A 13,831-nucleotide genomic window follows, 5' to 3' on the forward strand; every position below is an offset into this window, starting at 1 on the left:
GATTTTCGCATAGCTAGTGAACAAAATTTGTTTTAGGGCCAGCTGAAACCAGCCTCCGGGTACAGAATTTTTTCACTGTGTTGAAGACCCAATGGTGGCTTTGTGCTGTTTTCTGCTCCTTGGTCGGGTTATTGTCTCTTTAACAAATTCCCCATTTCCAAAGATTCTCGATTTTATTTACAAGACATTACATTACTTTGAAACACACACACATTGACTGAGGCATTAAAACATATAAGATATAAACAATAACATATATCTATCTTTCCGTCGAGGAGTGCATGGACTCATTTTGAGTGTAGAAACTAAGTCTAGTGATGAACAACTTAAAACTGCCATGTATATATATGCACAGTGAGTTAAAACAATTGAATTATATATGCAAAGTTAAAATATAAGATGGTTAAATTAGATTAGTAGTGGCCTGAGTGGTTTCTACACGATGGTAGCTTGAATAACGTGTCGAAAAGGATCCACAGACGGGGAAGCTCGGAAACCTGGAGGTATGGTTTTGAGTATGAATATTCATAGTCGCAGGTATGACTATCAACAAAACAAAGACCACGTGAAATATAAAGAGCAAATCGATAGCATAATATTTACAAATTTTTGAATTTTTTGAAATACTAAGGCTTTTCTACCTCAGGCATAGATTACCTTAGCTGTATTTGGCAAAACTTTTAGGAATTTTGGTTCTCAATGCTCTTCAACTTCGTACTTTATTTGGCCTTTGTAACTTATTTGGAATTGAGCGTCACTGATGAGTCTTTTGTAGACGAAACGCGCGTCTGGCGTATATACAAAACTGATTTGGTCCTGGTATCTATGATGAGTTTATTTATGCACAATATGATAGGAATAAAGAAAAACAAGAAACTAATATAATTCTATCATGCTGAGTTCACACGTAATATACTAGTCAACAAAAGAAACGATACAAGACTTTTTTCAAATTTAAGATAAAGTTTTCCGTTTATAGGACCAATATAGAAGGTAGTAATACTTAATCATTATGGAAATATAAATCCGTTTAAAAAAAATATTTTTTTGCTTTCGTGATGTTTTTTGACGATTTTTTTTGTTTTTTACAAAATTGACATAAAACGACAATCTGAAAAACAAAAGTTTCAACTAATGATTCCAACCTCTCATTTAAAGGTAAAGACAATGTTTGCCATCAATTTGTTTTTAAAAATCATACAGTTTCTTCGTTTATTTGTTTACCAAAGTTCGGCCCCACGAGAAATCGTTAAAATGTATACATTATCAACTGATTTACCATAGACAGTATGTGTAAAGTGATATTCAAAAAGCGGTCACAATCTTAAAACTAATCCGAAATGATCCAAATTTACTGTGTGTTGTTTTCATACCCAAAGCATTGATTTGAGACAAAAATAAATTTTTTTTTTTTTGCATTTTTGAGATTTCAAAAAAACACTTTTTTTCCCCAAAATTTGAAAAAACAATATTTCAACCCACTAGTTACAACATGAAACACAACTTGATTAGCATATTGAATATTTTTAAACAAAGTTGAAATTTTATTTAGCACTTAGAAAATTACGTGTCGATTTTTTATTCAACTTTCCGCAAAACTTATTTGCACCCTATAGTCGTTTACAGGGAATTTAGATACTTTCCGACAAGTTTTGATTTTCATTATCACATGTGCATACATTGCAAATGAAAGCTTTTTAAAATGGTGTATTTCATTTTGTTTTATATTTAATACTTTTTGATAAATGTTATTTCAAAGTCGTGTATCGTTTCTTTTGTTGACTAGTATACGAATTAATATAGTTTAATTCGCATTCAAAACGTTTTACGTCCTAACGTCAATTCTAATTCGAATCACAATGCGCGTCAAATACTGTCCAAACGACGTTAACTTTTTTTTTTTTTTTTTTTTTAACAAAAACGTATTTCTGATTCGAATTGGCTGAATATCTCACGTGGTAAATAAGCTATGCCTTTGTATCTAAAATTATGTGCATCTTTTGAAAGGGCTTTCAAATTGCATACACAAAAAAATAATAAATCTGAGTTCTCGTACTGGTATTTTTCCTTTTTTTTGTGTTTATTTTTTCATTGAAAAAGTGCCATGAAATGAGGTTTATATGGATCAATGAATGTTAAATGTTAAATTTTGAGTTTCGAGATATGCGTACCAAATTTTTCAAATATCCGATCGGCGAGATTTGTGTATTGAAAAACAGTTTTATGCAGAGACAAAATTTCATGAAATATGATCTGAATATATATATATTTGGTATTGCGATATCATGGCTCAGTAGCATGAGTTCGAATCCCGGCAAAGGAAGAACAAAAATTTGCTTCCGCAAATTGACAGATCTTACATTGTTGGGCTGTTATATATCTAAATTACGAGTTATATATATATGTCGTGTACAAGTTGTAATTTTGTACAGGTTATAACATGTACAAAAATATTGCACATGTTATAACTTGTATAATGCAAAAATACAAGTTATAACATGTACAAAAGTACCTCATACATGTTACAACCTGTACAAAATATTGCTTTAAAATGGTTTTAACTTGTACAAAATCGAAAAATAAGGATATTTTTCTATTATCGCAACAGATGATATTGACCTCAACAACATTTTCATAACTTATTTATTATTCCTTCATGTTAGTGTGTTTTTTTCTTTTTTGGGACAGTTAATGTCCAGGAGTCGGTATTACAAAGCATTCCTGAGACCTTTCATAAGATATATCTTAGGACATGTCTTATGATCCTCTTATGACTATCTATGGACATATCTTTATTTGATGAATTATAATTGTGAGTGTCCACTTAGAAGGCAATAGTAAAATACTTTCATTCTAGTTGACACTAAAAGACATAAGAGGATAGCCAGAATAGATGTGTCTACAAATAAAATTGGGAATTGAAACGGGGTATGTGTCTAAAAGACAACAACCCGCCCATGGAGCAGATAACATCCAAAGGCCACAAATAAATGCTTTCAAAGTAGAGGATATATATTTAAAACATCAAAATGACATTTGCCTCATGCCATGATTTCATAGTTTATAAACAAAAATTGAGTTATAAATTTACATAAGTCATGCTGAAGGCCAAAAATGTTGAAGAGTAGATCCAAAGATATTGATAATGAAGCGTGGTCCGATGAAAACTATTTCCTCTCTCTCTTGCTTTTACATGGTAAGCATATACGACAATGTTTTAGTCTTTGCATGCTATAAAATTGAGAGGGAGGAGTATTTCCCAAAATTATTAGGAACCGTTCTTAAACTTTTTTGGAAGAATTAATTACTAGTATCTGATGTAACTGTCATTGAGGAATGCAAGCTTTTAGTAAATAGTTTCACACTTATTTAAGCCATAATGGGTATAAAACATACAATTACACGAAAACACATTTTGCCAACATAAGTCATGAAACATATATTTCTGAAACTTTTTGATCATTGTCCTCTAAAGAAAAAGACATGTTCTGGCCTATTTATTGTTGTTCTTTATGCATGTTATGCATTGGTGAATTTAAATGTATATTTTACTTCATTAAGATTTATTTTAAATTTTGTACAAGTTAAAACCATTTTAAGCAATATTTTGTACAGGTTATAACATGTATGAGGTACTTTTGTACATGTTATAACTTGTATTTTTGCATTATACAAGTTATAACATGTACAATATTTTTGTACATGTTATAACCTGTACAAAATCGCAACTTGTACACGACATATATATACGCAAATTATAGCCCGAAATCCGCTTACTGCTGACGCGAAGAGTAGACTGGATGATTGGCTGTCAGGCTTAGCCAAATGTAATTATGGATAATCTCTGACCTTTAAGGATACAAAATGTCATTAACATCACACTATCCAACTAAGTTTCATATGGACATTGTCCTACTCTAGAAATTATTCCCAAGACGAGGACAAACTATAATGATCATTAATAATTTTATAGAAAAAAAATACTTGATATATTAAGTAGTGCATCCCTACTACAAGACAAAAAGTTCAAATTAAGAAAATATTTTCATCGAAAAGTTTTTTTTAAGATGATTTTTACATAGCCTATAATGATGGATGCTAATAATATGCTTTTCGCCTATCAGTCAACTATCTGCCATACTGTATCTGTATCACTGGGATAAAGAGCATCATGGGAAATCTTTATCTGCGACGTTTTTTATTTTTACCAAAACTCACCACCGGAAACTATACTGTACAAATCCTTGACTGAGATTAGTCGAAGACGGTGACCTTAAGTTCGGTGAGCCCCGTCGTTTGGTAATAAGCAGTTTCAATCAGTGGCAGATTCAGAAATTTTCATAAAGGGGGGGGGGGGGCACTGACTGGCTAAGACTGAGGTGGACCGCTCCAGTAATGCTTCAGCCATGCATAACCTATATAATAAACCGGGTTTTTTTCTCATAAAGGGGGGAAGGCTGGCCCCCTGAAAACCCCTCCAAATCCGCCTCTGTTAATTGCTTTATAATATTAATACTAAAATAAAGTGTAGTTTGATTGCCACTGAATAAGTAAGCTATCCACCAGAGACTAAAGGACTCATAGGATGTAAACAACTATTGTTAACAGTTCTGCCGTTAACAATGATTGATTGATTGTTCATGGGTTGCTTAACGTCCAGTGGCAAATATTTCATGCATGTTCAGGTAAAGAACAAGTTAACAAGGAATACAAAAGGTAGGTCTTGTAATAGAGGGCATCCAGGATGATAGTCTGGGAAATTTGGACTGCCACTGCAAAGTAAGGGTATATTGGATAGGGACAGAAATTTTGCCTTCTAACAATTAAGCCACCTAAGGACCCCTCAAATAGCTCTTTAACAATGAGCACACCCGGCATGACAAAATTTGCCACAATTTAAAAAAAAGAGAAGAAATCCATCAGCATAATGTAAACAATAAACGACTACATTTAAAGACTGTGGCGGGGTATACAGTTTGGAACAGAAATTGTAAGGGAAATGCGACTTGTACCACATACAGCTAACTGCTAGAAATACATGCTTAGATTTCTGCGCTGCAGTGTCGAAGTAGGACGGTTTCACTGCTCTTTCTTGATTGTTGCAGAATGTTCATTTTCATCCTGGCTTGTGCAAATGTATCTATTTTCAGTACTTCATGACCCGTCCATTTTTTTTCCTTTTACAAAATTCTCCTCCACCTCGTACACTGAAAAAAATCAAATAGTCGTTCCCTCATACAGGGACTTTCTATACCAACTTACAATAGAAAGCTACAGTATCATGATATGTAAATTTTAACTTTTACATTATATTTGCCACGAATTTGTTTTTATATACATAATTATGTTGTATTTGATTATTACAATCTTGCCAAAGGTGATATTAGAACCGTGTCTTGACTTCACTGGGTTTGAATCTTTGCCCTGACTGGTGAAGTGAATTGATGGATTTATTGACCTGATATCTGAAGGCATTGTGGTTTTATTACCATGCATTTCAACAGTTAACATGTTCCTTTCAAATATGAAACTTATTTTATTTCAATAGCTAGTCCAGTTAAGTGACACGACAGTCCCTTCAAATCCAGTCCAGCCCAAGTTTTAAACTTTTGCACTGATGACTCAATACCTAATATTAAAAATAACCAATAATTATAAATAACCAATAATACGAATTATGTCCGCGTTTCTAATGCGGTTAATTTGTGACGCCACATTCATAAAATATTAAACAGAAAGATTTTATGAATATAAACAAACAAGATAAACAACTTTATGACTGATTATGCCCGGAGACTATATACGTGCAATGTCAAGGTTCTTACAATTCTTATCACAGCAGGTAAGCATATTTTAAAAACAAAGTTTTAATCTTATAAATCTGTAAAAGGACGATTAAATTCTTTTATAATAATTTAAAAACAAAACAAGCGAAGACCTTGAGAAAATATTAATTATTCTTTCTCGAATATTCATTGTAGTATATACAGAAGTTCTAGCAAGTGAGTCAATAGCCGTTCACTGAAATGTTGTTTTTTTTGTTATTTGTGTGTGGGTTTTTAAGGACATATCCTTTTGTATCTGTCAGATCAAAATAGTTGCTACAAATTATAGTTCTTAGTGGAAGCGTTACTAGTATTTAGAGGGGGCGGGAGGTTTACACGCCTTTTAAAATTTACAGCTTCAAAAAACAGCGGAAAACTCCAAATCGATAAATATGACATATAGTTGACCACTTTGCCATGCTTGGTATAATTGATTAAGTCCTCTTCATTTGAACTTTGGTGGATAGTTGTCGGTGGTTAACTTAAATGATAACGCCCCATCCATCACTACCGGCAAAAATCCGATCTTTTTTTAGCCCCTTTCCCCAACTGTGACAAAAAACCGCTTCATTAGGGGGATACCGAATGTGACAAATCCAGGCTCCATCGAAAAGAACAACTTTATCTGATTCGTTATTTGTTATGGGTAGGCCGGTACTTATGATTGCATAAACAATTATCATCAAAAGTTAATGTACTACACTCAAGAGTTTAAAGTTATGTTTCAAGTTCACTTACAAACCATGGTAACACACTTCACATATACAAATAAAAAAAAAATACCTTTAAATATGTTACATTTTTTCTATATGGTACTAATGTTTCTACTTATTTATGTGTAATGCTTTGCTTCTATACACGTGTTGCCACTGTATATAATCAGTGGTTTGAAACACAGGCACTCGTATCAGAAAAAAAATTCCCTATATACCTTTAATTACTCGTCTCAGAAAAAAAAATTCCCTATATATACCTTTATATAAAGGGAAATTTTTTTCTGAGACGAGTGCCTGTGGCTTGAAAGGAAAAGGCTGAGGTTGTTGTTGTTATAATGGTCAATAAATTTTTATTATTTTTATTTTGACAGCAAGTATCACAAACATCATTCCGTTATGATTTCATTTATGCTTATCTGTATATGAAACTCTCCCAATGGAAACTTTGAAACCGTCCTTATTTTTGTAAACCGGAAGCGGAAGACGATACCACCGACGTCATTTTAGGATATTTTAGAAGTTGGGAACTGAGGTCGGCAGTTCTGTGGGATTTCCTACAGTTTTACCACCTTGGCTTAAGTTGTGAAGTATAAAATATCCACCCAAAGACAATTAAGCAAGATTTCATCATGAGTGACTGTACTGTAAGTTCAATTATCCCCGAAATCCGCGAGGAGACTGTTCCAGCCTCTCCAGATGTTCAAAACGGTGACGAAAACGTGGTCATATCGTCTATTCAAAACATTCGACTGGACCAGTTAAAAGTTGACGACGAAGCAAATAGTAGTGTCTATACGAGCGAAGAAGAAGGTGGTAGTAGAAATGCGTCTGATGACAATGATCGTTCGAAATCACCTGAGCCAGAATTTATCGCACCAGACGATGAACTACGTGACAAAATAATAAAACAAGTTGAGTTTTACTTCTCAGATGCAAATATTCTGAAGGATGCTTTTCTTTTGAAACATGTTCGAAGAAATAAACAAGGATATGTAAGCATTAAACTAATTACATCTTTCAAAAAAATGAAATCTTTAACAAAAGACTACCGAGTAGTTGCATATAGTTTAAGACTCTCTGATAAGCTTGATGTAAATGAAGAGGGTAGAAAAGTACGCAGAAAGGATCCACTTCCAGAGTATGATGAAACAATACCATCAAGGTCCATTGTAGTTGTAAACCTACCGATGGAAAATCCAACTATTGAAAATGTGGCAGAAGTTTTTTCAAAATGTGGAGAAGTTTCATTGATTAGAATTCTACGTCCTGGAAAGACAATTCCTCAAGACGTAAAGAAGCATGCAAATAAACATCCTGAAATAGGAACAACAACATGTGCCGTAATAGAATTTGAAAAACATGAACATGCCAAATTAGCTGTGGAAAGATTGAACAATACTGATGATTGGAGAAAAGGGATGCGAGTTGTACTCCTTTCTGCTCAAAAGAAGAAAGATAGAAAAGATCAGAATGGTCAAGGTAATGATACTGGAAAAGAAGATGATGAAGAAGATTCCAAAAAACTAAAAAAGAGACGTGAACGACGAAAGAAAAACAGAATTGATGAACTTGCTAAAAACAATGATTCATCTTGTTACAGTAGTGGCTCAGAGGTTGAAAGTTCAGGACGTGGTCGTCAGTCGCATCAAACGTCACTGAGCCCAAATCATTTAGACGTTAATAAACTTAGTCCAGGTAATTCTCCAAGATCTAGTCCAAGGTCAAGTCCAATGACTAGTCCAAGGATGCAACGGAGTAAGTTTCAGCATGGTAAATCTCCATTGGCAGATAACAGTCCAAACTTGAGCCCTAGACATAGTCCTAGGAGTAGTCCAGAAACTAGTCGCAAACAATACACTGATTACTCTTCAGGTGGGGAGGGTAGTCCATCAAGTCCTTGGATCCGTAGGAGGATGTTAAAAGCCGCACAAGAAAAGAGTCCTCTAGCATCAAATGAAAGTAATGGACCAAAACGCATGCATGACATGGAAGGTGTGGTACGTCAACCTAAAGGACCAGATGGTACTATAGGATTTCATCTTGGTAGAGGAAAACCAAGAAGTAGTACATTCTCATAATTGTTATAACTTATAGGCATTATTAAATGTTTATTACATGTACAATGTATTAAGGCCAAATGAAAAATATTTTGATACAGGAAATATCTCAAAACCATTTATTTTTTCTTACTCTGTAAATGATAAAGTAACATGTACAGTTAACAGTGTGTATTTAACAAATTTTAAATTAACCACAAATGAAGTATTCATTACAACTGAACATGGAAACAAAGAAATCTTGTAAATGTCTTCACCATTGATGTACATGTAGCTTTAAGTACATTGTTAGTACATATATTTTTGATTTGGTCTTGAACAATATTAATTGTTGAACATGTTAAACTGTCCTTGTCTTTGTTGTGATTGAATATATATATAGATGCATTTGTTCATAGATATTCACATCTTCATAAAGTAATATTTTACCAAGTAAGGCAGGTTTTAATATAATGTCAGTTATTCATTAAATTATGATTTAACATGCTGTCATGGCTTTTGTGATAGTTTATAGTATAAATGTTTGTCATTTTAGATATCAAATCTTGTAGACATAAGTTTTATTTCAAACTTTTTATAGGGAGTCCTGTCAGTAAATATTATTCTGATTTTTGGCAGTATTGTCTGTAAATATAATAATGATTTGCACAGTTATCATATGTCTGTAATTATTATCATGATTTTTTATTGTGAAAGATTGTTGGGTGTTTGCATTGGGTCAAATAATCTTAAAATGAAAGAATTGTATTAATTTCTAATTTAAATTAGACATTTGCTTATTTAGGTCTGATTAACTTCTATGCATTAATACATGATGGTGTAAACAGGTCTTTAATTTAAATGCTTACTACTAAAGTAAACAGTTTGTGCCACATGTACAAATTTACAAATTCATGTACATGTACATTGTACATGTATTTTGTGTAAATATCATGATTTGTTTACTGAGCATGTCAACCCACTAATTTAATAAATAAAAAAAAATCAAATTGTCTCTTTGACTACAACAAATAAATGTAATTTAATTTACACCTTAATATAATTTTTATACTACTATAACTCAATTAATTATGATTAAATTGACAGCTGTCAGTCATTTTCTAGTAAATATAGTTTATTTATTCAATATTTGACAACTAATGATACCTTTTGGGATTTATCCAGACTTTAATAAAGATTAAAAATTACTATATGTCAGAAAACTTTTTCTAAGAATTAAATATTTTATTTAAAACATATTGTTTTTCTAGTTCCTCATAATCATAACTTATGGTATAGGGGAGACAACTTTGGTTACATCAAAACATGTATTAAAGTATATAAAGCTGTTTAAATGTTTGAGACTGATAAAGTTACCCGTATGTCATAAGCAAGCAATCAAACTTTATTTGTTTTATTATTATTTAAATTTTAAGAATTTCAGTTTTTTACACATTCAATCATGAATAAATAATTATGAAAATGAACACACAAAGTATATTTTTTAAGTTGTTTTATTTTATTAAGTTTATATATTAACCATGCTACCTTTTCTTTGAATGTTTGTACCTGGCCAAAATTCATTAAAATATCTTGTTCTTATTTTAATGAGAGCATATTTTTTAAATATCTTTTACATAATCATGATGAGGTACATTTGTACATTGTATGTTACACTTTATACTGTACATGTATCTTTACTTTTGAAGAAGTGATTTTCTCAGTTTTGTCCAAATTTTATGAAATGTATGTACAAAATTAATATAAACTTGTACTGTGGTAGGAACAACAACTATCACAGAAATGCTTCAAGAGACTACTGCCAGACAGGTATGACATGAAATGCAAGTCTGTCAGTATGCTCTTCAAGCATTTTTAATAATCATGATAATGGAAAAGAAATTTTATTTTTTTTGTTACCATTTTAATCTTTTCACATGTCTTTTTATGTCCATGATGTCCATTTACCATGTTTAATCATGCAATTTCTATGGATATCATACAGTGTTTACATAATAGATAGAATATTAAGCATTGTTAAGGGAAAAATGTAATTGAAATGATCACTAGGTCATTTAGGTATACATTTGCTAAGATCGTTACCAAGGATGTACAACAAAATTTGTATTTTACACATGTCTTAAGTGCTCTAAGAGATTACTTTATTAAACTTTTCTATTACATGTTTTAATTGTGTTCAGATTAAAACTTTGATATTATTATTACTGTACATTTTGAACATGTAGTTTTGAAATTATTGCACATATTTATTGATGCTTTCATTATTTGCATTAAATATTGTACAAATGTTTCAATAGGGCTGTTGAACAGAGGTTTCAATGTTAATTTCATCTAATATGATGGTCACCCTGTCCATTAATCCGGTGGATAAAAACATCACAAAGTTTCTGAAATTACAGTAGCACTATTTTTCAGACAACATACAGTGGCAGACCCAGAACTTTTTATAAGGGGGGTGGGGGTGGAGCTGACACACTTCACACTTACATAAGGGGCTCCAGTCATGCTTCAGTGATCTCCAAATTTTTCTGTGAAAAGGGGGGGGGGGGGGCTGGATCCGCCTATGCATTATATGACCATAATAACAGAACCTTTTTATCACATTTTTTTTTAAACGAAAGTCATGTTTTAGAATGGCTGATACTGCATGCCTGTCTGAATATTTGTTAAAGACTGAAATTGGCTTCCTGTGAAATTATATATCAATGTTCATATCAGATATTTATTGTTGTTATCTTCCAGTGTAGAAAATCACTAAAATTCTGAGCATTTATATTAATGTTTGGTTAAAAGTATTCAAAGAATATTGTACATGTTGCCATTATTGTTGCATACATTAACAAAGTGTTCAAAAGTCTATTTTCACTACTTGTAAAATGCCTTTAGAAATTGTGATGTCAAATATGTTGTAGATTAGTTGATGTTAAAGTAATGCATTGGTCATGTTGATAGTTAATATCAACTAGTAATGATATACAGGTGATAAATTGATTTTTTTTTTGCCATCTCTGGTCTACCCAGAACATAAGGGATCTCATGTAAATCTTTTCCTCCATGATTTTTTTTACACACCGGTACTTTTTCGAATAGAAATCGTAATTAATGCAATTTCAGCTGGTTTGAAAAGTCAACAAAAGGGACAGTGCAAAAAAAAAAGAAAACATGTTTGAAATTATTATTCAAGTTCATGAACAATTATTTCATCAAGAAAATTTACGCCAGTTATTCACAATTTTATACTTCTTTTTTTGATTTCTTAATCACAGCGTTTTAACTGATGTATAGTAAACAGAGGCGTCTAAAAGTGCTATTATGGAGAAAACAGTTAATACTGGTTTCTGCCCTGAAGCTCCCAAGATCATGTTGATACTTAGATCATTTAGATATTAAATACCATGTAAATATTGCAATTTACCATTCCAATTCATTGTTATTTTACTTTTTTTTTTTAAATGTTTTTTGAATTTGTTTATCTTGAATTATGTTTTATGACTGTATTGCTCATTTATAAAAACTGTCTACTTTTTATGTGGTAAAATCTTTTTCAATTACTTGTCCTAAGAAGACCATTTATCATGTTTATATCAAATATTGATCATATTATTTTTTTTTAAATTTATGTACATTGTATACCCTTTAATTTATATGATCTAAAAGATCATAAAATTTCATCAAAAATGTTTTTAATGTCATGCTTTGTAGAAATAAATGTAATGTGTAAGGCTGAACAAATACATGTACACTAGTTCACTACTTCATATGAACATGATGAAAAAGATATTTAGATATATTTCACAATGAATGTCAATGAGTGACACACATTTCCAAAAACAAACTCTAAATTTCTTTTCATTCCAAAATTTTAGTTTGACAAGATTTTAGAATAAAATGATATAGATAATTTGGAAAATAAATTTCCCTTGAGATAGACTTTAATAAGATTTTTAGTGTGACCAAAACTTTTTCAAGAAAATGGTTTGAGATGATTAAAATATTCATATGATAACAGACTTAATTTAGTCATAAGTTATCTATTTGACTTTTTGGGTGTATTTATATAAAGCAACTTTAAACTGTAAGAATACAATGATAAGTGATAATAGGATAATTCCATTCACTTAAGCAAAATCCATTTACTCATTTTTGTAACATACAATTTCATCATATTAACGTCTCAAGATATATATATTTTTTGGCTGTAAAACTGCCAAAGCTATTTATTTGTCAGGTCTTGTCTATGATTTCATACAAATGTTCATTCTAATACAATGTATTGTAAAAATCCCACCTTTCAAGCATATGTGATTCTTTTCTTAAAGCATTGTTTTGTAATAATAATGTATACATACATAAACATTGAGCAAAGTTTCAAAATGGCAATAATACAAATAATGTTTATGAAACAAGAAATTTAATGTTAACACAAATGTAGGATTTGTTCATGTTTAAGAACCCAATGTTCAAAGTAAGTAAAAGCAGTAAAATAGAGAATAGAAATGAGGAATTGTGTTGTAATTTTGTACTTTGACCTCAGAGTTTTTGTACATTTGCCTTTGTTTTAATTTGAATACAACATTTCAAATTAAATTGTTGTTAAGATCCACTTTTGGTGCAAAATATTCAATTGTTCAAAATATTTTCTACATTAGAGGAAATTTTATAAAAAAAACTTATTTTTATTTTTTACAAAAAGACAATGAACGTTCAAATTGCTTGTTTCCAACTAGTAATAAGTAGTTTATTGCTATATATTAATCTCTACAATGTAAACTATATGTGATCATGTGACTTTGTATTTATTTTGAATTGTTATAAGAGAGACTTATGAAACTATTTCAAAGTAAGGTATACTTTTTACACAGCAGTTTTGTTATTGTTTGTAAGTTTGATATGTTCATAGTCTATTTCTGTACTGAAGGTGCTGTGCATTTTTTGTTTCTCATTTTGCATTCCAAATGCAGAAAATCATGCATTTGAATAAAAAAAAAAAGTGGAAACCTAAACATGTGTTGTGCTGGATTGAACCTCATTTGTCACCCTGTTTGTATTTCCATCAGTTTATGCATTAAGCATATCAGCAAAATATTCCTGAGATGATTCAATAGATTTTAGAATAAGAAACATTATATATTACAATTTGGTAAATAAGTTCTGACACTTGTAGATATTGCCAGTGACACAATTTTAAAATAGAATGTTATGGAGTCTAGGTCCCTACCGACATCTGTCAATG

The 13,831-nt window shown here is 31.2% G+C and overlaps 1 protein-coding gene across 1 annotated transcript; it reads left to right on the forward strand.

Annotated features, from left to right (window-relative positions):
* Positions 1 to 5,794: 5,794 nt before the first annotated feature.
* Positions 5,795 to 13,601, forward strand: LOC139519161 (la-related protein 6-like). The gene is made up of 2 exons (XM_071310996.1): positions 5,795 to 5,842; positions 6,913 to 13,601. Exon 2 carries the CDS (start codon positions 7,171 to 7,173, stop codon positions 8,617 to 8,619), a length of 1,449 nt encoding a protein of 482 aa, XP_071167097.1. The 5' UTR covers positions 5,795 to 5,842; positions 6,913 to 7,170; the 3' UTR covers positions 8,620 to 13,601.
* The last annotated feature ends 230 nt before the right edge of the window (positions 13,602 to 13,831 follow it).

This window comes from Mytilus edulis, chromosome 4, assembly GCF_963676685.1.
Source record: "Mytilus edulis chromosome 4, xbMytEdul2.2, whole genome shotgun sequence".
NCBI lineage: Eukaryota > Metazoa > Mollusca > Bivalvia > Mytilida > Mytilidae > Mytilus > Mytilus edulis.

Excerpts from the sequence above, each read along its gene's own strand:
- LOC139519161 (XM_071310996.1), top strand. The coding sequence starts at position 7,171 with ATGAGTGACTGTACTGTAAGTTCAATTATCCCCGAAATCCGCGAGGAG.